The sequence below is a fragment of the Athene noctua genome, chromosome 2 (assembly GCF_965140245.1).
Source record: "Athene noctua chromosome 2, bAthNoc1.hap1.1, whole genome shotgun sequence".
NCBI classification, from domain to species: Eukaryota; Metazoa; Chordata; class Aves; order Strigiformes; family Strigidae; genus Athene; species Athene noctua.
The window spans coordinates 147,971,915-147,998,409 of record NC_134038.1 but is presented as its reverse complement, the minus strand read 5'-3'; the positions used below and the strand labels follow the sequence as shown (position 1 = coordinate 147,998,409).

Genomic DNA, 26,495 nt, shown 5'->3' with positions numbered 1-26,495 from the left:
GTTGGAACAGTTCTTCATAATCCCCTTGAGATCCACCTACTTGTTTCTTTTGTAGCACAGAAGTACTTATTGAACATATTTACATTTTCCACATCAGCACAAAACCACTTATGAACTACATTTACTGATGGGCCAGTATCACCACTGGGGTTTTTTATATTCCTAACACACTTGAAACATCTCATTTGTCTTCAGCTCTTACAACCACAGATTTTTTTCTTGCCTATTAACTTCCCTTAGCAATTTTTGATATTGTAATTTATAGCAACTGTAACTTATCTAATTTCTCTTTGTTTCCCATTTTATTTCTAAGTGCCACCTTTTACAGGAAAGTTACTGCTTTCTGTGATTGCAAAATTGTAAGTCTTTTGGCCATTTAATAGTCTTTAAGAAAGCCCCTCTTTCAGTGTTTGTGGTTTTTGCGTTGACAGTTCCCCTTACTGTTTTTCTCAGTTTGTGGAAATTAGCTCTTTTGAAGCAGCAGAAATACATAGTTTTGATTAGGGCTGTCCTTCATTTACCCATGATGAATGCAATCAGGCCATGATCTTGTTCCTAGGCAACTACGAACTTTTAATTTAGTGATATCTACCATTTTTATCTAACACAAAAGGCTCAAATACTTATCTCTTGCGGTATAGCATATCTACTGGGCTACAAAATCACCTTCTGCAAGTTGTAGAAGTTATTAATGACTTCGAGTCTGCAGTTGAAGATAGAAAAGGGTTACACTTGTTTCCTCACAAACAAGGAAATTTAGGCTACTACGATTGAATAAATGTTTCATTCACACCCGAATGTTTCACTAGCTTCCAAAAATCTTTGCCAAACTTTAATCAGGCCCGAATTTTAATGGAAGACATGATCTTTTGAAGGCTTCGGTGGTTAATTTTTGGACACTCTCAGACTTCTCTGTGACATCAGCACTAACACCTTTTGTCAAGAAGAAAGCTTGTTTGCTTTTTTTTGTCTTTTGTTTTTTTTGAGGTAGCAATTACACGGCAATAAAGGGATGAGAATTAAGAAGGTCTGCGTCGTCGCGTTGAATGGGGCTGGTGTCCTAGAATAAGCTGGAACAAGGAGGTCAGCTACAGTGCACCTGGAGGCCTTAAAATTATCCCCGGCGGTGCCTTGAGGAGCCGGCTCCTGCCCGCGCCTCCCCGTCCCTCACCCGCGAAGGGTTGTGAGGCACCGAAACAAACTCTGTCACGAACAGCGACAGCACCGAGTCCCTGACTTCGGAATAAGGGCAGCGCCCGGGCTTTAAAAACTCCCTCCTGCCTTACCGCGGCCTCCCCGCCACCGGTGCCCTCACGCTCCGGCGGCAGCCGGGCCGGGAGGGCCTGCGGGCGGCTCCCCCCTCCGCCGCGCCCGGCCGCGTCCCGTCAGCCGCCCCCCCGCTGCCGGAGGAGGCGGCTGGCGCCGGGCCAGCGGCGCAGAGGGTATTAATAGGCGGCCCGGAGGCAGCGGCCGGGCGGCTGCGGGTGTGCGGGGCGAAGGCTGCGGGCTCAGCTCGGCACGGCACAGGACGGTTCGGTTCGGCGCGGGAGCGGCCAGGGCCACGCCGGGGAAGTGCCTCCCCCCTCTCCCCTGCGGTCCGCACCCGGCTCCCACCGCGAAGGCGAGATGGAGGGTAAACGCTGCCGGCCCCAGAGCCGCCTTCTCCCGCCTTTGCTACCCGCCGCGCCTCAGGCTGCGGCCGCCGGGGCGGCGCCCCCGGGGCCTGGCGGGGTGGCGGCCACCGCCGCCATCTCTGGCCCCCTCCACCCCTCGGGCGGTTTAGCCCGTCCTCTCCGGCCGGGGGGCTCCCGGGGGCTCCCCGCCACGGCGACCGCCGGGCCCCGGGAGGAGACGGACGGCGGGACGGCGGCGGGAGGCAGGGGCGGCTGGCAGCCAAGGGGCGGGAGGGGAAGGGCTGCCTTCGCGGGGGGCTCCCGCCGCCTCGGAAACTTCCCCCGTAACCTGCGGAGACGGGCAGGGAGGCTGCCTGCCGAGCATCTATCTGTAGCCTCCTTTCGTTAAAGCGCAGCAGTAACCTAGCCAGAACGGTTTAATAAGGTAGACCTTGCATCACTGATTAGAAAAGCATTGCAGCACAGTATTTCTGTCGAAATAAATGATTTTTAAAGACGGGTGCCTTTTATTTTTAGGTCTGGTTTTTGGTTTTGTTGTTTGTTTTTTTTTTTTTTTATTTCCCAGGCACCAGGTAAAGCGGGTGTGGCAATACAGTGATTTGTTTTGGAGCAAAAGGTCTCAGGAAGGGAGAAGTTAATCCTGTCTTATAAATGTATTATCAAGTTAACTTGTTTACCTGCATTAGCAGGAAGGCCTTTCATCATTGTGTAATAAAAAAGTTGACCATATGTTTATAAAAGTTGGGAATGTGGAAGACATGCCTAATACAATAATGAGACTTCTGGAGAAGCTTAGAAAATTCAGAGACTGAATTGTGGTATCCCTAGGCTTTAGGTATGTCATTATTTGTGACATTAAGAAATGAGGAATTCCTTGGTCTTGTGCGTGGAAGCTGGTTGCTAAGTCAGAAAACAGAGAAAGTGTTTGCAGATGGCTGTTCCCTCTCCCACAAAATCAATATTCTTGATAAGAATTTCTCCACTTACCCCAAGTTGGGAATCTGTTATGAAAACAGTCAAAAAGTCTCAAGACCTAGTATGTTGCTTTTAGTTTTACCCTAAGCATGGGTGAGACACTGAAAAAGATTTTAGTCCCAGGTTGGGAAAGTCTAGCTTGTCTCCCAGAAGTTCAGTGTCTTGCACTCATGGGTGACCCAAGTCATTAGCACTGTATTGATGGAGAATCTCAAAACAATATATTTGAAAGAGAACTCCTGAAACTTAGTATTTTAAGAATGATGACTCCCTTTCGCTTGATTTGATGTAAATTGAATGAGTGTTATGAAGTTACATGATAGTTCTAGTGTGCAGTAAATACATTCGAGCGTGCATAGTAGTTTAAGGCTGTACTGTGTGAGTAGCAGGAGTGGTACTGTATGAGTGACAGCTCTAAAAGTGATTTGCTTCTGACGCAGCTTATCTTAATATCCTCTGCCAAGACAACACCAAAGATAAGCTTCTAGTAGTCACTAAGATTGAGATCCTGGTGTTCCCTCTGGCTGAGTAGTAGTGCTCTTGTTCAAATATTGCCTGAAGTATGCTACCAAAAGTCTAATTTCCTTCTAAAACCATTGGCTTGGGCTGGTAAGACTGAATTTGTCTAGTGATAATATCATCTCCCCCTTGCTGCTGCAGGTTTTCCAGTCTCTCTGTCCTATTCATGAGTAGCATCTGTAACTTCTGCATACCTTATCTCTTCTGAGGAATTTTTTACTCTCCCTGTCCTCTCTTCCCTTTATCTTTGGTTATTTGCTGTTTTCTGCTAGGTTCTGTTGGATGAATGAGCTTCATGAGAGTGAAATGGTTAAGGAAGTTGGGCTGCATTGTAGCCTTTTCTGTGAGTATTGATTGTTGCCTTATTTGTGAATTCAGGTAATTTAGGTTCTGGAGAAAGATTTTGCTCCTGTTATCTTGAGCTGTTGAAGAAGTGGAGCTCTTTGGTTCTTGAGGTGGTAAGGTCTTTTTGTTCCCTGTGGAAATGTGGGATCCTTTTTTTTAGCAAGTGTGAATCCACAGTTAGAATAAGACCTTTTGGGCTGATATGTGCAATTCTCCTTTCAGTACTGGTTTTATGTGCTCTTAGCTTTTAAGATTATATGGGAAAACATCTAGGAGACAAGGACTGAAAGCACCTGACTGTTGCAGCAGTAGCATTGTATTTGCTTTGCACAGCTGAAGCAGCTGGCAAAGTGGAGGCTTGGATGTGCGTAGTTACCCTTGCAGCAGCTGCTGTGGTGAACACATTGGGAGCACTCTTGGGGTGTGTGTGTGTGACACATTTTGGTATTTTTTAAATTTTAAAGACTCTTAATGTAGAGAGAAAGCAAGCACTTGTGAGGTTCATATTGCTTGTTGCTAAGTGAGCTTAATTTCTTTCAGGCATTATCACCGCTGTCCACAAGGTCAGCCTTAATGACTCTGCAGGGATGAGTAAAAGGATTTTTTAGGCTATGCTTCCACTAACACAAAAGATAAAAATTCCATTAATGAGAGGGGGCCAGGTTGTGGATTTGTACTCCTAGCTGCAGAAACAGATCTTCACTGCTTATATCCTTCAGTCATTTGTCATCAGGGTAGCTTTCCAAGGTTGTTTTGGCATAGAGAAAGCCTAGAGAATTCTGTATTGGGACCAAAAAAAAAAAAAAAGAGATGTATCCTTGTGGGGCATAGTGGCTGGGTCTATTAAGCAGAGTCTCAAGGAAGTTACTAGCTCATCAAGTACAACAAACAGAGTTGGAGCTGGAAATCATAAGAGGAAGGGAGCAGCTGGCATATATGCAATATGATGCTCTTTTAACTTCTGAATTGCTGTCTGCTCTGTGTGTATATGGTGTGTTTGGGGTGTTATGTGGTTTGCGTCTTCCAGCAGGCTGGGGAGATGAGTCAGCAAATGTTTATTTCACGTAAGATGTGGCTGTGTTGCCATCTCAAACAGGTGTAATGTGAAGCATGGTAAAACATACTGAAAGTTAGGGTGACTTTAAAGCTCTGGTAACGTGACACTCAGGTTAGTATTTTGGTCAGAGCAGAGGGATAGGATCTCTCCTGTGTCTTAAAATCTGATCTGATAAAAAAGATACTAGGATCTTTGCTAATATCACTTCATCAGAGGAGGGGAAACATAAGTTTGCGAGAAAAAAAGTGCACCAAATAGAGCCATTCTGTGTGAGTGCATTCACTGTACTTTAAAGTGAATAAGACTTTTCTTGGCAGTTAATGAACGTTTAGTGAAGAAGCTTAATTTGACATTTGGGAAGTTCAATAAATAATTTTTCTTTCTTGATTAAGACATCTTTTAAGCTGTCACTTATGCAACAAAGAATTGTTGCTTTTTAATGCATTGAGAGATTTTGTTGCATACTGATTCAGCTATTATTGCCTGTTAAACAGATTTCATGTGCCTTAATTTCCCTGCCCTTGATTATTTTAAGCAGCCTGCTTCGTTAAAAAACATTTGTATTTCCATAAAAATTTTTTACATGTTCAAGACAGAAAAAGCGGATACATTGAAATCTATGTCTTTGTATTTCTCTGACCTCCCCTGCCCCCCACATTCAGGTTTGGGATAGTCAGTCCTAATGCTCACCCCCAGTGTTTACAGAAACTACTCCGTCAGGCTTTGCAAAAATCAAAAGTTAAATTTCTTATGGTCTTTTTGCTTCGGCTTTTGTCACAAACTGTAGAGGCTGTTGGGGGGGTAGTTGTAAAGCATTGATACCTCAAGGATACTCAGCGGGACATGACTAAATTGGGGCCATTTCCTCCCTTTTTTAATTCTCCCATCTGTGCACGGAAGTTATCTTAACATTAGTGGAGTTTATACATGTGCAATGGGGGAATAATAAATTTAAATGACCAGTGGTTGTTGCTTTGTGGCGTGTCAGTGGAGATTGTTTCTGTTGATGTTTATTGTTAGGGCAAGTCTAAGGGTAATAAAAGGTGTCTTAGACCTGGTTCATATGTGTGTATGTCCATCTCTATTACTGTTTCTTGAGTATATGTGATCTTGATTTTTTTTTTTTAAATAAGAAACTTGTCAAGTATCAGCAAATAGAGGTGTCTGTAAAGAAAAAGTTACGTGACCAGAGGTTTTTCGGTGCCATATATATGAGGAGGACTGGTTCTTAGAGACCAAGGTCTTGTCTTAGTGAAGTAGCAATAACTCTACAAAGTAGCTGATAAACCTAGATAATTCAGAAGAGCTTTTGATTCTAAAGCTTGAATGTCTCTGCCCTTTGTCACGTTTCACCTTATGTAAGCTGAAAAGCCTCATAAATATGATCTTAGCCATTGGCAAATGTCAGGGTTTCACCAAGAAAGGTTGTCTCATAAGCAGCTTGGCTTCCCTCCTCTAGTTACACTGCAGGACAGCTTTGTGTCTCATTGAGCTTCTTAAACTAATTTTTCTCAGGCAGACCTACTCCATTGTTCAGGGATTATTGAGCCCCCTTTGGGACCAGTATATCATGCTAAAAAGCTGTTACACTTGCCCGAAGGGGAAAGAGCAAACAACAAATGTTGTATGTACCTGCTATTTGGTTGCAGTGTTGATGCTGATCTCAAATGACTGATTGAAGTTTTGGCATGGTCAAAAAAAAAAAGCCGAATAAGAGGTCTGCTAGTGTTTTCTGCTGGTACTTGCCAGTGTTTACTGACACCCAACAGCTTGGCCTCTTGCAGCTCAGAACGGTTTCCCAAAACCACCCAGGAAAATCAAGGCAGGCACCATCTGAAGTGATGGATTCAGGGCCCTGCTGGGTTCCTCATCTGTGTTACTGGTCTCTGCTGATCTGACCAGCAATGTTATAATAGTCTGTGCAAGGCAGCTTGCTCTGTTTTGAAAGTGGATTGAACTACTTTCCTATACATAATATGCAAATAAATTATGAATGTCTACGTAGGAACTAGTTCAGAGGACCTAGTGGGCTGGAAAGTTACATCCTGATTTACTATGCACTAGCTTCCCCGTGTTAGTACATAAGGGCTTATCTCAGAGCAATATCAGAGACATCAGTTAGTGACCAGTAATTGTAAATCCTTCATAGGAAATGGAAAATATTGAAGAGTTTATGATGTTAAGAAACAGGAAAAAAGTTTTGACTGTCTTGACTGTAACTTGAGTGTAGAGGTAAAACTTCCTAAAATGAAATGTAGACTTTTCATCTATTTTCACATTTTAACTTGCATTGAATCCCAGAAAACTCAGCTTTAGTAAATTACTGCTTTCTTAGTTGATTTTTTTAAAGACTGGGGTCAAAAATTGTTTTTATACTAGGACTAAACATACAGCTCTTGCATGAAATTACAGGCTGTCCTGGACTCTCGAATCAAGTTGCAGGACTTCCATTTGGAAAAAAAACCCAGTTGTACTTTCACTTCTTCCACTTTCACTTTTCCAGTGGGAAGCAGAGAAGTCTCAGGGATTCTTTATATTCTGTATCTGCCACACATATATTTGTTACTTCTGTCTGAATTCTGCCTCCTGAAGTTAACTGCTATCCCATGCACAGTACCTGTAATTGACTTGAATGTTGTAAATACATTCCTTTCCCACAGAAAAAGGAATACTCATTAAATGTTCATTATCAGTGTGTAACTTCTAATGAAAATAAAAGCCCTTTTGTTTCTCGGATGCTTCCTATACTGTTGGCAGATGTTAAAAATTAGAACATGTGAGCTGAGAGTCTCATTGGGGTCAGGGAGTGGGGGTTTCCATTTCATAGTTGGCATCTGCTGTTTCTCAGTTTCGCATCAAGGTGAATTCTGATTCTCTGCAGCCTTTCTTCCTAATTGGAAATGTTACAGCATGAATCATTCCTGCAGTTACTTGGTTAGGGCATTGAGTTGTTATTAAATATTAACATCAATTCCTGAGGTTTGGCTACATAAAAATTCTTGTATCTTGTTTTTTAACTTTTGTCTGCCTCTTTTTTTTTTTTTTTTATTGTTTTTTTTAGCATGTCCTGCCTAGTACTGTTGTGTATAGCAGACTCTTGGCACACAGCAAATGGGTGCAACATGTCATGAGTGTTCAACTAATAAAGGTGTCCCCACAGGACTTTGGAAACATCTCTGAAAGCAGAACCTCTCTCCTAGTAGGGACCTTGCATTCCCTGTCAGATAGTCATTCCTGGGGCTCCTCTCCAAATTTCTCTCTCTTTTCTCAACCTTCCCTTTCAGAATGGGAAATTCGGGTGTGGGACAGAGAATAGGACCCGTTTGTTGTGCTGTTGCCATTTAGTGCTAGCAGTGTGCTCAAAGAGTCTATTGAGAGGCCTTTGAGCCTGGACACAAGTATTTTTATTTTGCTTGGGTCATGGTCTATAAAGGTCATGTTTGCATTTTCACAGTTGGAGGATTCCTGTGTGCGGGGGACTGTTGCAGGCCTTCTGAAGGGAAGCACCCAACTTATTCCCTGTCCACAAAGGGCCTGGTCCATAAATGTGCAAAACAGGAACATATAGTATAGGGGCAATTGCATGAGCCCTACCATACATGTGCCTACTTTTTTTTTCATATGGATGGGTTTGCCAGGACACCAAGTCAGCTTATATACTGGATTCAAAGAAACGTGCATCTTCTTTACTTGGCAACAGACCTGGGAAATCAGTTTACTAAGAAACAGTGTATTTTGCCTTAAAACGAATGGCTTACTTCAGTCATAGCCATACAGAAAGTGGTGATTAAAGAAACAAGTTTCTTTAAAGATTACATACGCTAAGGGACTCAAATAGCTGCACAGTACAGGACAGGTTTGTGTTTTAATACTTTGATACACGATATGGCACCACAGTAATCCATTAAACATGATGGTGTGGAGTCTTGACACTGAAGTTCACTTGTTTTCTTTTGCTGGACACACTGAAAGAAAATACTGAGGTCTTCTGAAAGAACATGGCTAGATCATACAGAATGAGAAATAATGCTGGCAATTATTGTTGCATTTGTTACAAAGCAGGGATCAGCTTTTGGCCAAAGCCAGCCTTTTGCATTCACTTGAATAGTCGGTGGTGTTAGTACAGCATAAACTGAACAGGATTTGGCTCTGGCATTCAAGCACAAGCTCTTCTTTCACAACCACCCCCTTCTGTTTCTGCCTTTTCCTTGTGAGCAGCAAATCTTTCTGGGCATTTTATTCTACTCTCCCAAATGTTGTCAGAACATGCCAAGTACAAGGCTCCAGTTTCTTTTTGTAGTGCAGGAGTTTAGCAGTGAAAGTTTCTATATGTTTATGGAAACACAGATGCAGCTTTTAAAATACTGGGTGGTGCTTGCATAAAGATCCATCTGAAAAAATGTTTATTTTTCTGTACATTATTTCAGCTCCAGTTAAGTGCTGGTTGGAAATCCTTAAGCTTCTGTAATAGAATATTTCATTCAGGATGAAATGTGAGAATTACAGGCTTGATTCTGCCACTGCTGAAGCCAGTGGCTAAATGCCCAATTGTCTTCAATTGGAGGAGGATTGAATCTTCTCCAAATGAAGAGTCTTCTCCTTTGCTGAAGGATATCTTGAACAGTCAGTAATCCTTAATCTCTGATTTAAAGCACTTCCATTTGGTAAAGTTTTAGTTCTCTTTCAAGCCTGGAGCCATTTGGCTGAAATTGCATTTGATATACTTTCTGGAAGTCTGTTTTCTGAGTCTACTTAAGGAGTCTGTTTCCGTATTCTTAAATAGAAAAAAATACATTTATTGCAGCCACATCTCTAGATTGTTGGTCTGTCATGTTTGAAAACAAAAAAGGTATATGTGACAAGATGCTTTATGTATGAAGTGGACTCCATGTGGAACATATTCCCTTAGTCCTATCAGGTGTATTTGAGGTATATATGTAAAAGGCCTGAAATTCTTGGAAAATAATGTTTTTAGCATGAGGTATGATTTATTTTTTTTTTCATTTTTTAAAGCGACAACATGAATTATCAGCTTGTAAAGACTGTGTTTCTTAGCTTGGGTTTCTTAGATTAGCTTGAGCTCTGAGCAGGTGTTAAAGGCATACTATTTATGTATTGTGACGTAAAAAGTGAACCGTGACTCTTTCTGGAGGTTCACCATGTAGAACATAATAAATTGGTCATAGGATCTTCTAAAAATGTCATAAAAAGAAAAAATCTTATGGAAATTCAGACTTTTATCATCTACTTAGTTTTCCTCTTCAAGGTTTTTACTGCAGCCAAGAGGAAACACATTTACTTTTCAATAAAGAAGGGTTTGGAATTCTCATAAGAACTCCAGAAGTCAGACAGTTATAAGTAGAAGATTAAGTATCACAGGATTTGCAGTAAAATCATGAGGGATGAGACTAGAATATATATCCAGCAGTGGTCTGCAAAACCTGAAGACCTTTACCTCAGAAAATGTGTATATCTGGGTCTTGATTTAGCTGCTGATTGTGAAATAGTTGTTCCTATTAATTTCCAGTAATAGTCTTATGGTGTTCCAGGGCAGAATTTAGCTCGGCAAGTTCAGCTTGAAATGGTGATAACCAAAAAATTATTGGGAGAGCAGTAAATAATAGCATGTTGTATTATTTCATGAAATATAATGTGGGCTAAGTCCTGAACTCTTTGCTGGAGCCTTACACAGGTAAATTGCTGTTGAAATGAAGGCTCTTTTCTCTCCCTTCCTTCTGACCCTTTGCTTTACCTTTCTTTTTTCATAGACTGTGCCTGAAGCCCAACACAGATATGTTGAGACTAGAGGTAGGCAATCACCTGTTTTCCAGAGGATGTCTTCTTCCTCAGGCTCCACAAAGTGTCCTATGGAGACTGTAAAACTGTGTGTAGAGGTGAACAGACTTGCTGCAGATATGGAGCTGTTGTTAGACCTATCACCCAGCCCCCTAAAGACCTGGTAGAAAAAGTAAAGTTCTGCTTTTGCTTTTCACAGAATCCCTGGAAGAGATCATTGTAGTGTCATGGAAGTACTAGTATAACATCTCTGTGCAGAAGTGTCAGAACTAGGGCTGATGGAGTTACCAACAGAAAGCTTTTGCACAGCTCTTGTTCTAGCAGAGATCTGAGAGGTGGGGGGGGGGAAGAAAAAAAAAAAGTTAGCGAGTTCTCTTGCTCCACTGTCTATTCTTCTTGTAACTAAACCAAGTAGCAACATCTGCGCTCTGCAATAGATATTAGTTCCCGTATACTTTTTTTTTTAAGATCCTGTCTTTTTTTCTGTAGAAACAAAATACCTTTGATATACATGGAGATGGTAGCATCTCCAAGTGATGCTGAGGCTGAAATTATTTTTTGTGTTTATGTTAAACTCTGGTTAGTACTTAAGGCAGCTATGTATGCATCAAATAACTAACTCTCAATCCAAAAATAGTCCCTGTTCTGTGTGCCCAAGGACCTGATGCCTTCCAATTCCTTTATTAACAAGGAATTGTTAATACTTGGCATTTTAAGTCTTGTAAAGTTGACCTCTTCTAGCTTGTGTTTTCAGAGAGAAACCTCTAAGGCTTTTTCAAAGCTGCAGTTTCTGTACAGTGCCTCAGCTGTGGTGTGCTGGGAAGCATGATGAGAATTGATGTTTTTTACATCTGTGGTTTTCGCTCTGCCTGTTGAAGATGTAATACTGTTTACCTGCTTGTTCTGTATCTGTCCCACAGGAACATTTATGCCTCTCCTATAATAATGTGCCAAAGGCTACTCTGTTAACCAAATTTAGTATATTGCCCCTTTGGATTAAAAATAGAAGTGATTTCAGAAATGTGAAGACTGGGGGTTTCATTTTTGTCATTGGTGTTATGGGAAACCTGAGGTTCCATCTTATGTTAGAATTTTATCTTGCTTGTCATACCTCTCCTGATAAGTGAAAATGAACTGAAGAGCTTCTCTGAGCTGTCAGTAAATAAAAGCTCATGAGATTGACAGGGTTTCTTTCAATCAATGGACCCTGAATTCATGCACCTTTCTAGGCAGCATTGTTGTTCTTCTATATCCTCCTGTGCATAAGGAACTGGAATTATGATAAGCATGATGAATGTGTCAGGCTGAAGTGTCTGGCAGTCTTCTGGAAATTCAGTTGTTTGTTTAGACTTGTGAAAAAGGCACCTTTCTTCTGTACTTTGTAACTGGAGCAAAAGGTAAAGCAGAAGATAAAGTTGTTTTGGGCATAGAACTTTCTCCTTCATACATCTTTACCCTTCTACCATCCTCGTGGTAGGTGAAGATGACCCTTCGAGCCAGTGCTGTCTGGCTTCATAGATCTTACCTATGCTAAGGTGAGATCAGTGGGCAGATGTTGTCTTTAACCCAGATAATTTGGATATGGTAGTTACGGCTTCTCCTTTCAGCACTATACTGTTTCAAATGTCTGTTCCCTTGATATCTCCAGATGTCTCACTTTCGTCTTTATCCTCATGTTGATTAAAACTGGAGTCCTGATCTTGCCATATGAAATCAATACATGAAATAGATATGTGGTTGCTGCTATTGGCCAGTGTCTTATAAGCATCTTGGATGTGCTTTCAGAAGTAATGTAGAGGAGGAAGTAGCAGTGTGTTTATGGAACATATCAGAAGAGCACGTCTCATGGATAAAAGTGAGGGAGAGGAAAGAGATCATTGCTGAAGTGAATAGACAAGATAATCTGCACAGCAAATTACTGTAATTAGAGACCAAGGGCACTTAATAGCATAAGAGCAGAAAGGAAAGAAGTACAGGTATGCAATATTGACGGCAATCTCAAAAGGTTTTATCTTCATGGAGCATGGGTCAGTGAGATGCTTTGCAGAGGACGCAGAAGGCAGAGCAATAGGACTGGCCGGTGGGAAGGAGCAGCATAAAGTCATGGAAAATAAAGCTGAAAATGACTTCATGAAAACAAGGAGCAGGAGGGATGACATGTGGAGGGAAACATTTTCAGCTAAGAAAAATGTCTATTATATTGCATTTTATTTCTGTTTATCCAGCTTTATCATGTTCTAGGCCAGAACTCTGATTTTCTCTGTGTTTGGAAGGTGCCTTGCATGCTTTTGTATGCTAAGAAAGCAGTAGATACCATACAGTAGGCTATTATTACCTACATAATAACAATTTAGGTTCGAAGTAACACATTAGGTATTTTGTCTGTAAAGATTCTTCCACCAGAATCTAGGATTTTTGTACACATGAAAAGGCCATTTGAATTTTTTCCTTAAGTTGACTAAATCTTCAACAATGAAATAATGTTTTTTTAGTTTATGAATTAGTTGTTCAGACCTTGCTCTAATGGTGAGTTATTTACCTTACAGTTGATATTTGCAAACAGGAGATGCTCCAGAAGAAGAAGAATGCTGTTTTGGTGGATGGGGTTATCCTAAATGGTCCAATAATGGACTCAAAAGCAGGAGAGAAGTTTGTGGAAGAGGCCTGTAAGATTGTAATGGAAGAGGTCATCCAGAAAGCTAATGATGTAACAGAAAAGGTAAAGCCATAGAGTTTTGCAATGAACAGTAAATACTTTTTTTTCTAAGCTGTATTTTATTGCATTTTAAGTAGCCTCAGAATTGTTTCTAATCTGTGCCTGGCTCTGAAATAGAAATACAGCCTTACAAATTAAGAAAGATCATATTATAAAACCTTTCAATAACATAATTAGCATATATATTTGCCAGAAAATAATGACTTTTTTAATCTCCGAGTTCAATGGTCACTTTCTTTGAGATGGGTGTAGTGTTTTTCTTGTTCGGGGTGGGGGGAGTTACTTGTTTGCTTCTCAGGGGCACTGGTATTGGAGGAGGAGGACTAGTGGATGTGGTACCACTGTGAAAGGGCAATATTATGAGATTGCTATAGGTTTTGTAGAACCCCTGCTTAAGAGGCTGTATGGGAAGAGGAGCTGTAAATGAATCATGCTTGCCATTGGGCATGCTCTGGTTGCTCATATCCCCTGACAGAACAGCACCTGAAAATGCTGTGATTACAAATCCTTACCTAAGGACAGAATTTGACCTGCAGGCCTTGTGCTTTTCTGCCTTCAAGCATTCCCCACTCTAATTTTTATGGTCAAGCAGTGCCTGAGACACAATAAAACCAGGATCCGATGAGATCAGTTTACCAGAGATATTTTCTGGTGGCATGCTGTCCTGCAGTGGGCAGTTTTGTGAAACCAGTGCTGATTGTGGTGCTTACCTTGTACCTTTATAACTTCTTCCTCTTGGCTAACCTGTTCACTGCTGGTGTCTCCCCTTCATCTCCATCTCTAGGTTTGTGAATGGCAAGCCCCTGAGACACTGAAGCAGATTCTTGACCTGGAAATGAGGGATACTGGAGAATCTCATCAGAAACTCTTGCAGCTCTGCCGGGATGTTATACAATACAGCGTCAAAACTAGTAAGAATGTGATTTCTAGTGAAGTTATTTTGTATGATAACTTAGGAAGACAGGATAATGTTTACAAAGTTCTGTCACCTTTCAGGAGACTGGGGATGTGAATGTTTGTTTACTGCCTGCCTATACAAGTATGCAAACATTTGACCCTATGTCCATTGTTTGACTGAATGCTGGTCACCATAGGTTTGACTAAAATGTGTGTAATCATGTCAAACTAATCGAAAACTAATTCCTGTAATGCCATTGACATCAATGGTGGATTCTGTAATTTTGAAGTCTTGTGAAAGTCACCTAGACAGGTATAACAGTCTAACAAAACAGGGAGGAGAAGGACCTTTGTATGTGATTTCCTTGCTGTCTGAGTGGTGAGGAGTGGAGTTTCCATCATTGCCCTCATACATTCTTAGTGAAGGTTACCCTACATTTACTCCTGGTGTTTTGAGCAATAGTCTTATAGGGTGTTAATTTGCTGATAGGAGGTAATTTCTATTCCAGACACTGAGAAGATAGCCTGCAGTGTTTCAGAGACAGTATACCACATGTCTGCAGGATTAGTTTTCTATGGCTAACCTTTCTGCAGCATGTGTATATTTCAGTTTAATTCAGTTTTAGTGGAAAGGGATGAACAACATCTGTTCAGGAAATAGCGCTGTGGATCAGTAGTTTAGGATTTCAAATGTGGCGTAGTTTAGGCTGTGTTTTGGAAAGTGAGAAGGACATTTGATATAGTTAGCTGTGCATTTCCAGGGCATGTTCCCTGCTACAGTCGCTGTTGCTAACAAAGTAAGACCATAAAATAATTTTGAGAGAGAAAGCATGCCTTTGGAAACCACAGAAAAGTAGCAATATTGATCTACAAGGGGAGTACACTACTAATATGCAGATATAATTACTGAGTTACTGGAAGGTGTTCTGTTTATCTTTTCAAATTGCCTTTAGATTTTCATTTGTTACACTATGTCATCTTAGAAAAGATATTGTATATAAAAATATGCTATGCAAATAGTCTTTAACATTTATTGAAGGCCCAGATACAATATAAATGAAGCAATACAGTTTACCTGGTTTTGCATGTAGAAATACTATGCTGTGGATTAAAATTTGGGTGGTGATCCCACTACTGAACTGACTTGTTTTTATAGTTAACAAGAGTATAGAATTTTCTCATAACTAGTTGTGTCTCAGTGTTTCAAGGCAGATAAACAAATTCTCTTAACTTGTCAAAAACTGTATCAGGTTTTTCCAAGCTGTTATACTGTGCCTCTCTCTGTTTCAGTGGGAGCACAGGCACAGATGCCTGGGATCAGCCAGTTCATGTATTCTACTGTTAAGCAAAATTTCACTGAGCATCCATTGTGGCCTCTGAAGACCACTGTTAAAAGCCACTGTGTATACTAAATTATCAATCCCTTTTTTAAAAATTTTTTTTTATTATTTGTAAAACTTGTGAGCAACTCACATTCATTCTGTGCACTACTTACATCTCAAACCTTGTTTTGGGACCTGAAAGTGCTTATTAAATTTACTTTCAAAGAATTGTCTAACCAAAGGAAAGGAGAGTAACTCCAGAAAATACTGAATGATGGAGGGAATTGTGTTTTGCAGTGATCAGTGCTCAACTAAGAGGGTCTGTGATATATTCTCTTTTCATGTATATCCTGTCATTGCCTGCTTTTCATCTGTATTTTCAGGTCATCCAAGATTTTTCAATCAGCTGTATGCTGGAATAGATTATTACTCATTAGTGGCTCGTTTCATTACAGAAGCACTGAACCCAAGTGTGTAAGTGTATCTTTGTCCTCTTGATGACAAATTAGCATGTTTTTTGGAATAACAGCTTTTTTTGCTCCCTCCCACCTCTGATTTCTGTTTTCAGTGTTACAGAGGAGGTAGGAATTGTGTAGGAATTTGGGAGAGAAAACAGTCTGGATTGGTTGAATAGTTCACCAGAAGGTTGGCTAATCTGATGAGGCCTTTTTTTGTAGTTTGTGAGGTGGGGTTTAAGAGGAGAGATCTTTGTTTTTCAATGCTTTTAAACCTAGACTTTTATCTTACTTAGTGAATCAAAAGGAATTAATCAGACTTACTCAGTTGTTCATTTCTTTTGAAGCATTCTGCATAGAGTTGAATGAAAATGGATTGTTACTTATCTACTGTTTTCTTGCAAATGTAAAGCCTAAACAAAAAGTAATTGTTGCTTTCGGTAGATTATTATAGTTGAAATTTAAGTGTGTGATTAAATTAAAAGCAAACTCTGATGTGTTACTTTGAGAGTGAAAGTGTCAATGTGATGCTGTCAGGAAGTAAGCAGTTGATCTACTGGGTCAAATCCATAGAGGTTTTACTGTAGAGTTCTGATGGTGGTCATTTCCTGATAGATTAGAGAAAGGTGCAAGAAACCTTCATCTCGTTTTAGCAATATTCTGTGGCATGAGTTCTGTAGTCTTAATATCAGTCATGATGCTTTTATTTTTGTACAGATATACATATGAAGTATCTCCTGTGTTTCTGTTGGTGGAAGAAGCAGTCATCAAGAAAATGATTGAGTTCATAGGCTGGGAAGAAGGTGATGGTATATTTAATCCAGGTAGGAACAGTTCAGATTTCAAACTGAGTCATTCATTATAAACCAACTAATACCAGTAATTCCACAAACATTGGATTTCTGTAGAATATTTGAAAATGCATGCAAAAATCCAGTAATGTGCTCACAGAGCTGTTTAGTCCAGGCTTATTTTATGTGTTTCTAGAAATAAGTCTATGAATCTGGTCATGAATGAATGAAAGCAGTTCTACATTAAATATAATTATGTGGAAATTAATTGCAACTGATACCCTTCCTGACCTTTTTAACAACAGTACCAACAGCCTCATTGGATTGAGTCAAACTGGTTGATAGGCAGGGAGCTGATTTATCAACTAGACACCAACTGGTGGTGCCTGAGGGCCCTGATCTGTGTATCCTTTTTATCAGCTGTGGGAGCCAGAGTTTATCTTGGTGGGAGTGTCATGAGCTTAACTCCTTTGAGTTTTGATAATTTTATTAAATGTTACGATAAGGCCAACCAAACAAATATTTTTTTAAACTTCTCGATAAGGCATGGCTGTTTTGTAAAGTAACATTCCAGTCCACTGTATTGAAATAAGCCGCCTAATATGATTCCATAGGTTATTTGGGTAATGAATTTTCAGGCTATGTGTGAAACTTTTCTATCTAATTTGCGGGTGAGAAATTAAACGGGTAAATGGATTTAAACTCCACCTCCAAAACCAATTCGATAGGTTATTTGGGTAATGAATTATCAAGCTATATGTGAAGCTTTTCTATCTAACTTGGGGGTGAGAAATTAAACGGGTAAATGGATTTAAACTCCACCTCCAAAACCAAGTCAGTAATTCTACCCTAGTAGTAGAAAAATAAATAACTAAAGAAACTAAAATCCCCTAAATTTTTTTTTTAAAAAGAAAAAATTAATGGTATGGATATTTTTTCACATCAGATTTGATGCGTATTTTCAGTAGAATCCTTGCTATTACAGCAGAATTGCTTAATTAAAACTTTCTGAGATACTGTCAAAAGAGAAATGAATTGTACTTTTTTGTGCTAGTTTTATGTAAGGGTTTTTCTTTTCTTTTGGTTTTGTTCTTTTAAGTGAATAAAGCCCATTCAGATCTTACCTTGCAGATCTTCCAGTTCCCACTCACTGTGTTTTTTTTCTCACAGGTTTTTTTCTCCCCATAATTCTCTGAGGCCTGGTTGCCCAAGAGATCTCCTAGGCTCTGTACGGTGCAGCCACAGCTGAGCTTGGTGTGGGCAGCTGAGCTGGCACTGCTTCAGTGTAAATGGGAAGGAGCTGCTACAGGGTATTGTCTGTTGGGGAGGACTGTTTGAGCACAGTACTTATTCTTCAGGAAATATCCCCAAAGAGCATTCAAACACACTGTTTCAGTGCATACTGCAGAGCCCAAAGTTCATTTTATGTCTGTAGGTTTTGGTGGAGGAAATAAGCTATGATGGATGCATCTATAGGCCTGCTGTATGTTTGTTTTTGTTTTGTTTTTTTTCCCTAATAGGTCAAGCACTCAGACACAGGACAGGTGTTAGGACTGTGGCTAATAATACAATATTTGTATGTCTTTTTCTGCAGGTGGCTCTGTTTCTAATATGTATGCTATGAACTTAGCAAGATACAAATTTTGTCCTGAGATAAAGGAAAAAGGGCTTTCAGGTTTGCCAAGACTAGTCCTGTTCACTTCAGAAGAGGTAAAAACAAAACAAAAAATGGTTTTTGAACTTTATTTTTCAATGACTGCAAAACTGTATCATTTGCGTATTTGATGGGACACTGGTACAATGAATTGGAGCTAAGTGGAGAAGTCTGATGGTAAATTTCCCTGCAGAAGCTTCCTTGCTTTCAGAAAACAAACACAGATGTTCCTGCTCTTGGAAACTGCTGATATAAGAAAAGATTGTATGTGGGGCAAACCTGAAGCAGAATGCATGTGGTGTGTTATGGAGGTCTGCAGCGTTTGATTTCTCACAGCATAATGTCTAGCAGGAACCATAGGTAGCTTTTGGATGTCAAAGTTTTTTTCTGTAGGTTTAATTTGTGCTAAGCTGAGCACTTGTGGACCTGTGAGATGGTGTTCTGTAGCTCCCACTGTGCCCTATGTCTAAACACAGATTGGTTATGGTACAGAACCAAACCTACCATAAAGCATTTCGGAAAAAAATGCTGGATCTTTAGACAGTTCTTCTTTAAATAGTTGAAAATATGTGGCTAGTTTTGGAAGTTTTGAATAATATCTGTCTGAACTGTCTGTGGGAAATTGAATTGCATTCCTATGTTTATTCTGAAGCAGATTTTTTGGTGGCTTTTTTCTCTTGCCTATCCCCCCAATTTTAAGTTTATCATTTGATTAGTACAGAGTTGTTAATTCTGACTCCACTATATAAAGGCCCTGGTAGAAGTAGGAACCTTGTTGTACTAAGAAGTGTATATATATATATAGTTACTGAAACAATTTCAGGTCTTTAAGTTTATGCTCTAAACAGTTTTCAGTGTAAATAGAAGAGAGGCTTATTTTGAAGAGGCCTGAGGGATGAAGGTATTGCATAAGTTGTCCAAGACAGCACATACATTTTGGAACTGAATCCAAATGTTCTAAATAAAGGTGGTGGTTGTGTCACACAATCTTAATTTTTTATTATTTGTTTTTATTTTGAGCCTCCGCCGCCTTTTTTTTTTTTTTTTTTTTTTACTGAAGAGGTACTTGGAGGAGCAAATGATTAAAAAAAAAAAAAAAGAACCTGGAGAAGTTAATAATCTGTGTTTGTCTTCAGTGTGATTCAGGCAAACAGTGTTGGGATGTGGAAAAGCCATGAGGCTATAATGAACTGAAAGTATTGATAAGGAGTCAAAACACGTGGCTGCTCAAGGCATTTGTGTGATTTTTAGGGCTTGGCTTCAACACTGTGTTCAAATGAAATGTTTTTTGCCTTGAGTTGCCAAGTCCCAGAGCTTCAGTCTGGCACTTGGCAGACTGAAAGAGTTGCTTTGCTGTAGAGCAGGGGAATGCATAGACTTGTCAGTGACTTAATTCTTTGTGATGTGGGGCTATGTATTTCTTGCATATTTGTGGATAACATGAAGATGTATGTTTAATACATGGCCCACCCAAGGTCCTTGCATGCTCTGTTTGGCCTTCAGTAATAAAAAGGCTTCTTGTTCCTGCAAGTAAAATACTTAACTACTTAAAATTATGGTGATATGCAATGAACACTGTTTACGCTACTACTCCATAGTTCTCATGCTGGACCATTGTTCCTCTTGAGACAGTAGCAGCAGTAGAGAAATTGTTATATCCCACTTTTTTCAGGGATGATTTGTGGCTCTGTAGGAGCTGAATACAGTTGTAGTTATAGGTGTCAGCACACATTTTTATCACTTTTTGTTACTTGAGTCTCATTTGAACTTTATTCTGACTCAAGAATGTATTGCATTGGTCTGAAAGGCAGAAATCTGCTAAATTTGAGTTAACTGATGGTAGAAGAGGATGTGTAAACAATTGAAATGTGCATGCTGATGTGAGCAGTTTTTGGATGCAATGAAACTAAATTCCTCCCCAGTGCAGCTTGATCATGAAAGTAATAAAGTGAGAGAGCACAACATTAACTCACCATGTCGTCCCCTGTTGAAATTACAATGGACAAAAATGAGTAATAAAACAATCTCGTAATAATGTAATTGCTTTATGCAATCATGTTTCTAAGAAACTTTTCAAAATCAAGGAAATACAGATTTATCTTCTGTTTTAATGAGCAAAGGGGGAAAGTACCTTGCCCTTGCAAACATTATTAGGAAATGAAAACTATAGCTATAGTTAAAATAGTACAGCAGTGCATTTTAAATGCACTGTTCCAATTTTATCTTGTGCTCAAAGGCATTCATTTCTTACTACAAATGGCTACAGATCTAATAATGTGTCCAAACAAACAAAACTGCAGAAGACATGGCAAGAGGAATCTGAACTCATTTTATTTAAAATTATTACTTAAAATTACATATATAATCTAGATACAAATAATACATTTTATCTGGTTATTTATTTCTTTTTTTTGGTAAAGGGAACTATGAACAAGTGAATTAGTTGACTGGAGCTGCTAAATGTTCTCTGGTTATTTTTTTTTTTTTTTAAATTATGTGGTGTAATTTAGCATAATGGCTTCTAGTAATGATAGCGGGGGAAAACAGAAATTGTTGTATGTTTCAGTCATTATAACTGAAAAGACTTTTTTCATCAAAGAAAGCATATTCCAAGTCTATGTAGTAGTGTAAAGTCTTGTCCCTTTTCTGTCCTACTGAAGACCTGACAAAATTTTCCAAGAGGCACAGAAACACTTGTGGAGGCGAGAAATAATGTATCTTGCAGCCTGTTTTATTTTGGTATTCCCTTTGTTCTTCTCTTTCCCTCTGCTTTTTGGTATAATCTTTCAAGTGCTCAAGCCTCTTTCATCTTTTTCCCAGTCTTCCGTAACATTTTTTATAATAAACAATATGGTTTAGTCATTGCTGTTTACTAGTATACTGAATTTGCAGGTCTGTTCTTTCTCGGTTTGGAGCAATCTGATTATTCCTGGTGATTCATACCTTTCATTTGAACCTAATAGATAGAAATCAGTGATGAAGGCAACTTGTATTTTAAGTGATTCACTAATCAGTTGAAAACATCTCCGAACTTCTACTGAACAACACACAGCCACTCTACTATCACTGTTACCATTATTGATGTAATTTGGTATAATGTAAGACTAATTATCCACCTATGCATGTTATTATTCTTGTAACAGTCTAAATGAATGAGCCCTAAGGGCTTTGTGGATGTGTCATGTTACAAAATTAAGCTTTCTTAAAACCTGATAGTATCAGGTAGTGTCTTTGTATGCCTTTATTTAAAAAGTGGGTGATGGTGGGGGAAACCTTTTTGTCAGAAAGAAGAGCAGCCCTTTGAGATGATCCATCTCATCAAAATAAGCATGACAGGCTTTAATACCCTTAATATATTCATGCCCACGCATTAAAATATTGTACATTTTTCATAATTACGTTCTGCAGTAACTTCATTTGTGTGAACTCTTTGAAAGAAAATGGAATTAATTAACCACCTGGCTTCACCTCCTGTATGAAACGTAACAATTCTAGACATCTTCATGGTTGCTGGAGTATGCGTTATTTTAACTTTTCAGTAATAATGCGAAAAAGAGCCAATTTTATTTTCTGAGAAGAACAGTGATACTCCATGGCTTGGATGATCTTGATTCTGAGAAGAACTGTGTAGTCCTATGAGATGCTGTGTACTCTCAAAATTGACTCCATTGAGTGGGTAGGCATTTGACATGCTGCAGGTTATTCAGAGTGGTTTTGACATCTAAAAATATCTTCAGATTAAGAAGGTTACTGTATCTTGAGTTCCCAGGCTAATCTTGAAGATGGATTTAGCTGAGATCAGCATACTCTTGTTTTGGAATTAGACTATAAAATGTTATGCTGGAATAATAGTATCTACAGTAGAGTAGGTGTTTATAGAGGCAAATGTTGGAAATATGGTAAGATATACCTCAAATATTTGTTTAACAGAAAAGAGCTTGTAAAAAGTAGAGTGGACTGTGGGCTTGAGTATCCTACCAGACCCATTTTACCACATTCTGATTGAATAAACACCCATTTCTAGCATCCTTTCAGAAGGTGAAGGGGCTTCTTCTTTTATGTTCACTTCACAGGCTTCATATAGTAATGACCTTTATTCAGCACAAAGTGAGAACTGGACTGCATGGATCTTTACTTATTCAAAGAGGTCTCTGATGAGACATAGATAAAATTCTTTGCTGAAATAATAACTTCCTTTTCTGAAAAATGCAGACCGGACCAGACTGGAGCCTTTTACAGAAATCCGTATTTACTTTTGAAGATGTGCTGAGTCCTGTCTGAAGTCTGCTTGCTTTCATTATATCTTCTAAGATTCATGTTCATGTGACAGACTTCACAACACCATGATTTTCAGACCCTTTTGCAGAGATAGGGCATTGAAAGCCTTGGAAGTCCCAATTGTAGCACATCTAAAGGCTTTGGTAAGTCTTGGGACTTGAGCTTCTTGATCCTGGGAACAGATTTTTCTAGATCAGGCCAAGGGTCAGTTTAGCATAGTATCCTGTCTCTGACAGTGGCCAACAGCTGATGTTTAGAGAAAGCATATAGAAAAATTAAAGGATAAAGTAATGGAGGCTTTAGATATATCCTAAGATACATCCTAATTAAAGGTCCAATTTCCAAGGAGTGGTGCTTTTGGACTTTGAGACTTATTGATTGCTTCTAGCTGAACTCAACTCTGTTGAGTTCAATAGTCTTTGGAACTTTCTGCTCATGCATTTCCTAACTCTTACTTATTGATAATTTTGGCTCAGTTCTACTAAACCAAACAATTAATAATTCTTCCCTGATGACACTTCAAAATTTTTACTTTTCATTTTAATGCAGAACTAGCTTTAAAAGAAATTGTATGGAATAGAGCTTTTTAATTTTTTTAAACCCACATTTTAAACATTATACAGATCTCTGTCTTATTTTTCCCAGTCTTCAGTGTGTGTTAAATACAAGATGGTCTTAGTGCTCTGTAGCTTTGTTTGCATAGAATATGCTGTTGTCATGACTGTTAGCTGCTGTTAAATTAATTTCAGTGTCACTGTTCCCTATGCTAAGAAATGTCTTTCTTTCATTTTAATTGTGTACTTTTTTTTTTTTTTTTCATGCCTCTTTCATTTACAGTGTCATTACTCCATGAAGAAGGCAGCCTCCTTCCTGGGTATTGGTACAGAGAATGTTTACTTCATCAAAACAGATGAAAGGTAAGCAAGCAAAAGCCATGGCTGTGGTGTCTGAGCCTTTTTAAAATGCAGTAGTGCTGTACATAACCAACCTATTTAAATGTAACTGAAAAAGTTTTAAATCTGTGTCCCTTAGAGGTAAGATGATACCTGAGGAACTGGAGAAACAAGTCCAGCGGGCCAGGAAAGAGGTGAGAGGGGGAGAGCATGGAGGAGCGAGGAGGAGGAGTGTATGCAGACTGGGTGCTTTGTGTCTGAGTGAAAGGAAGAAAAACTAAGAGTGAATGAATTTTAAAAATAGGGCAGTTAATGTAACAGTGTCCTTGTTATAGGTGCAATCTGTTTGCCACAAACTTGTGGAACAAGCCAAGACTTCTAAGGTGCTACAGTCTTACAAGAGAGAAGAATTCCACAGGGTGTTTACTGCTAATGAAAATCCCGAGTACAATGCTGCTCTGAAGTATTTAGCACATTTCTTCTAGGATTTCTTTTGCCCTTGATCCGTTTTTAAATGGATGCAGTATTTGTTTTCCTTAAATGGTAAATAAAAACTAGGGTTTTCAGTTAATTACAGCAGCTTTTGCTCTGTCCTTTGCAGTGAGCAAGAATTGTAACATGCGGCTTAGTCTCTAAAACTATAATACAAGCTACAAATGCTAAATTTGTTCCTTTCTAGTGTTGTAGCAAGAGTGCAGACATTCAGTTCTTTGCCTCTTTTCCCCCAGGGACTTTGCCAAACAGAAAGTCAAAGGCTAGCATTTGGAAATGTACTGATGTTTATTTGGAAAACATTAACATACATTCCCACAGTCTGTAAGATGGCAGTTACTATAGTCAACATAATTTAATTTAGGTAGCTTGGAGGACTGAATGTGAATTCTAAGGTGCAGAGCATCTTCTCTGAGCTTGGTTAGCTCACTTTATTTTTCGCTTCCAGTTTGTGCATCAGCAATAGGATTCAGAGCTCAGCCCTTAGTCCACAATCTGTGAGTACCAAGCAGCTAGTCCAGTGTCCGTGGTCGGGATGATACCTACCCTGGAATCCTACTTTGGGGAAACCTAATTTTGTGGCTGATAGAAAAGCCAAGGCAGTGCTGTCCTGTCACGCACTGCATAACTTAGAAACTTTTGCTAAGATCTGATTTAGATACATCTTCTTCCAGACAACCATCGTCTTTGACTTTCATGTTAGAGAGCATAACTATTGATACATAGTGACCCTACTGACCTAGCAAACTGTCCTGCTTGCTTTTTTCTGTACTTTTCTGTGGAGGACAACCTGTACCTTACTCATTTGAGCAAGCTGGAGGGAAAAAGACTGAAGTAGAATGTAGCAAGAGGAAGCAGGCTGACACAGGAGAATGAGCTCTTTGCTCTTGCAAAACCAGAATTTGTTTGTTGATGTAATAATAAATTCAATGGTTATTTGAAAGAAATCCTCTGGCATTTATAATTTTTTAAAAAAGGTCAAGCTCAGTATTATGCTCTGCAATTTAAAAACATATTCTATATTAAAATGCTCTGCTTACAGGAGAAATTACTTGCATTTTAATGGAAGTTACATGTATATTTGAAGGTTTTCATTTCATCAGAGCTTCAGTAAGTGTGTCTGTCCTTGATAAAGTGCTACTTTACAACTTTTACAGAAGGACACTTCAGTGAATTACAGTAAATATTCTAATGACTGTAGACAACAGAGGATGTATTTGTTAGTGATAGAAGCACAAAATGATCACTGGCTATGAATAGTAAGAGCCTTAGGTCTCTTTTTAGAGAATTCAGTCAGGAAGATTTATTTAACTATATTGTCAATAATAATAAAACTTTAATTCCCTTCTTTGTGGGGAAAAAATGTAATGGTAACAATCTTTGGAATTCATAGAGATCCTAGACTTGTCCTGATATTCAGTCATGTTACCTGCTGGCTGCTGGGGGACCTTTGACTTCAATATAGCTGTGGGAGAAAATTGGTGAGAACGCTAACAGAAACTAGGTGCAGCAGATACATCTTTGCCTCACTTGCAAGTTTTGTACTTGGGCTTCAGGCTGGTTTGTAAGTTTGATTAACTTTTGTGGTAGGTTGTACTAGGAATGAATGATCAAGAAGTGAATTATAGTCTGGTTATTCTTTGTGAATGTATGGGATTAATTGAAATTCATTCCAAGGTTACTTTTCACTGCTGTAGCAGTTTGTAAAGAATTTTAAAAATACAGATAAATCATAATTATGTACCATTCAACCAGTTCTCTACACTGTTAAAGAAGTATAAAACTGTCAGAGTGTAAATGTGAGTCAAGCCTGTCTGTCTCTGTAGCAGGTGTTTAAAGGTGGCAACTTTTTTGTAAAAAAAAAAAAAAAAAAAAAAAAAAAAAAAATTGGATTTCAGCTGAAGTGAAGATACATAAGACTTGTGTAGAGTATGATTTTTTTTTTTTTCAGCTGATGTCTGATTTCAGTGACGCTACATTGAGTTACATCAGCAGAGAGACTTGCATCATCTGAGAGATTTAATTCACTGCAAATGAACACCAGGGATCCCAGACTGTACAATTTAATAACTTTAGTGCCTCTTCAGTAACTGCATTGTCATGGCGTGGAACAGATGCTGAAATGTGCAGAGAAGTTCCTTCAGCATGTATTTACCAGCAAGTGAGGTCGCATAGCCCTTGCTACAGCTGATACCCTCAATTTCATGGAGTTGCTACAGACTCCACCAACTCTTTTTCATTGTTTCAGTTTCTGCTTTTAAGTAGACACAGGCACACACATCTGCAAGGGTACATGACCTAGTCTGCTATTGTAATTGCGCCCCAATATTATTTGAATGGGAAAGCAATGAGCAGAGCCACTGAAATCAAAATGTATGGCTTATGATGGCTGCCTGAGACTGCAACCTGACAAAAGTTTTCCTTATCCCACCTGTCTAACTTCAAAAATGTCTGAGATTTCCAGTGATCTCTCTCCTTACATCAGTTACCATCTACAGCCCTTCCTGTTTTCTAGACAGGGGTAGGAGCAAGAGCCTAGTGCTTTGCTGTAGATGGGGGTCAGTCATCGATGACTGTTGCGGTCCTGGTATGTGCCAGTGCTGCCAAAGGCAAATCATCTTCCCTAACTGAAGGTTCTTCTTCACCAGGCAGAGAATAGGGGCATTTTAGA

General features: G+C 39.2%; 1 protein-coding gene across 3 annotated transcripts in view; it reads left to right on the top strand.

Moving 5' to 3' along the window:
- The first annotated feature begins 1,462 nt into the window (after positions 1-1,462).
- GADL1 (glutamate decarboxylase like 1) overlaps positions 1,463-26,495 on the top strand; it is an 84,620-nt gene continuing 59,587 nt past the window's right edge. Inside the window, exons 1-8 of one of the 3 annotated variants that reach the window (XM_074900578.1) lie at positions 1,463-1,633; positions 12,890-13,045; positions 13,827-13,953; positions 15,645-15,735; positions 16,434-16,540; positions 18,102-18,217; positions 23,277-23,356; positions 23,472-23,526. In XM_074900578.1, coding sequence (XP_074756679.1) covers positions 12,893-13,045; positions 13,827-13,953; positions 15,645-15,735; positions 16,434-16,540; positions 18,102-18,217; positions 23,277-23,356; positions 23,472-23,526 — 729 coding nt within the window. In that variant the 5' untranslated portion in view covers positions 1,463-1,633; positions 12,890-12,892. Of the gene's footprint in view, positions 1,634-3,106; positions 3,219-12,872; positions 13,046-13,826; positions 13,954-15,644; positions 15,736-16,433; positions 16,541-18,101; positions 18,218-23,276; positions 23,357-23,471; positions 23,527-26,495 lie in introns of those variants that run through there. The other 2 variants (XM_074900576.1, XM_074900577.1) reach the window with 2 other exon arrangements.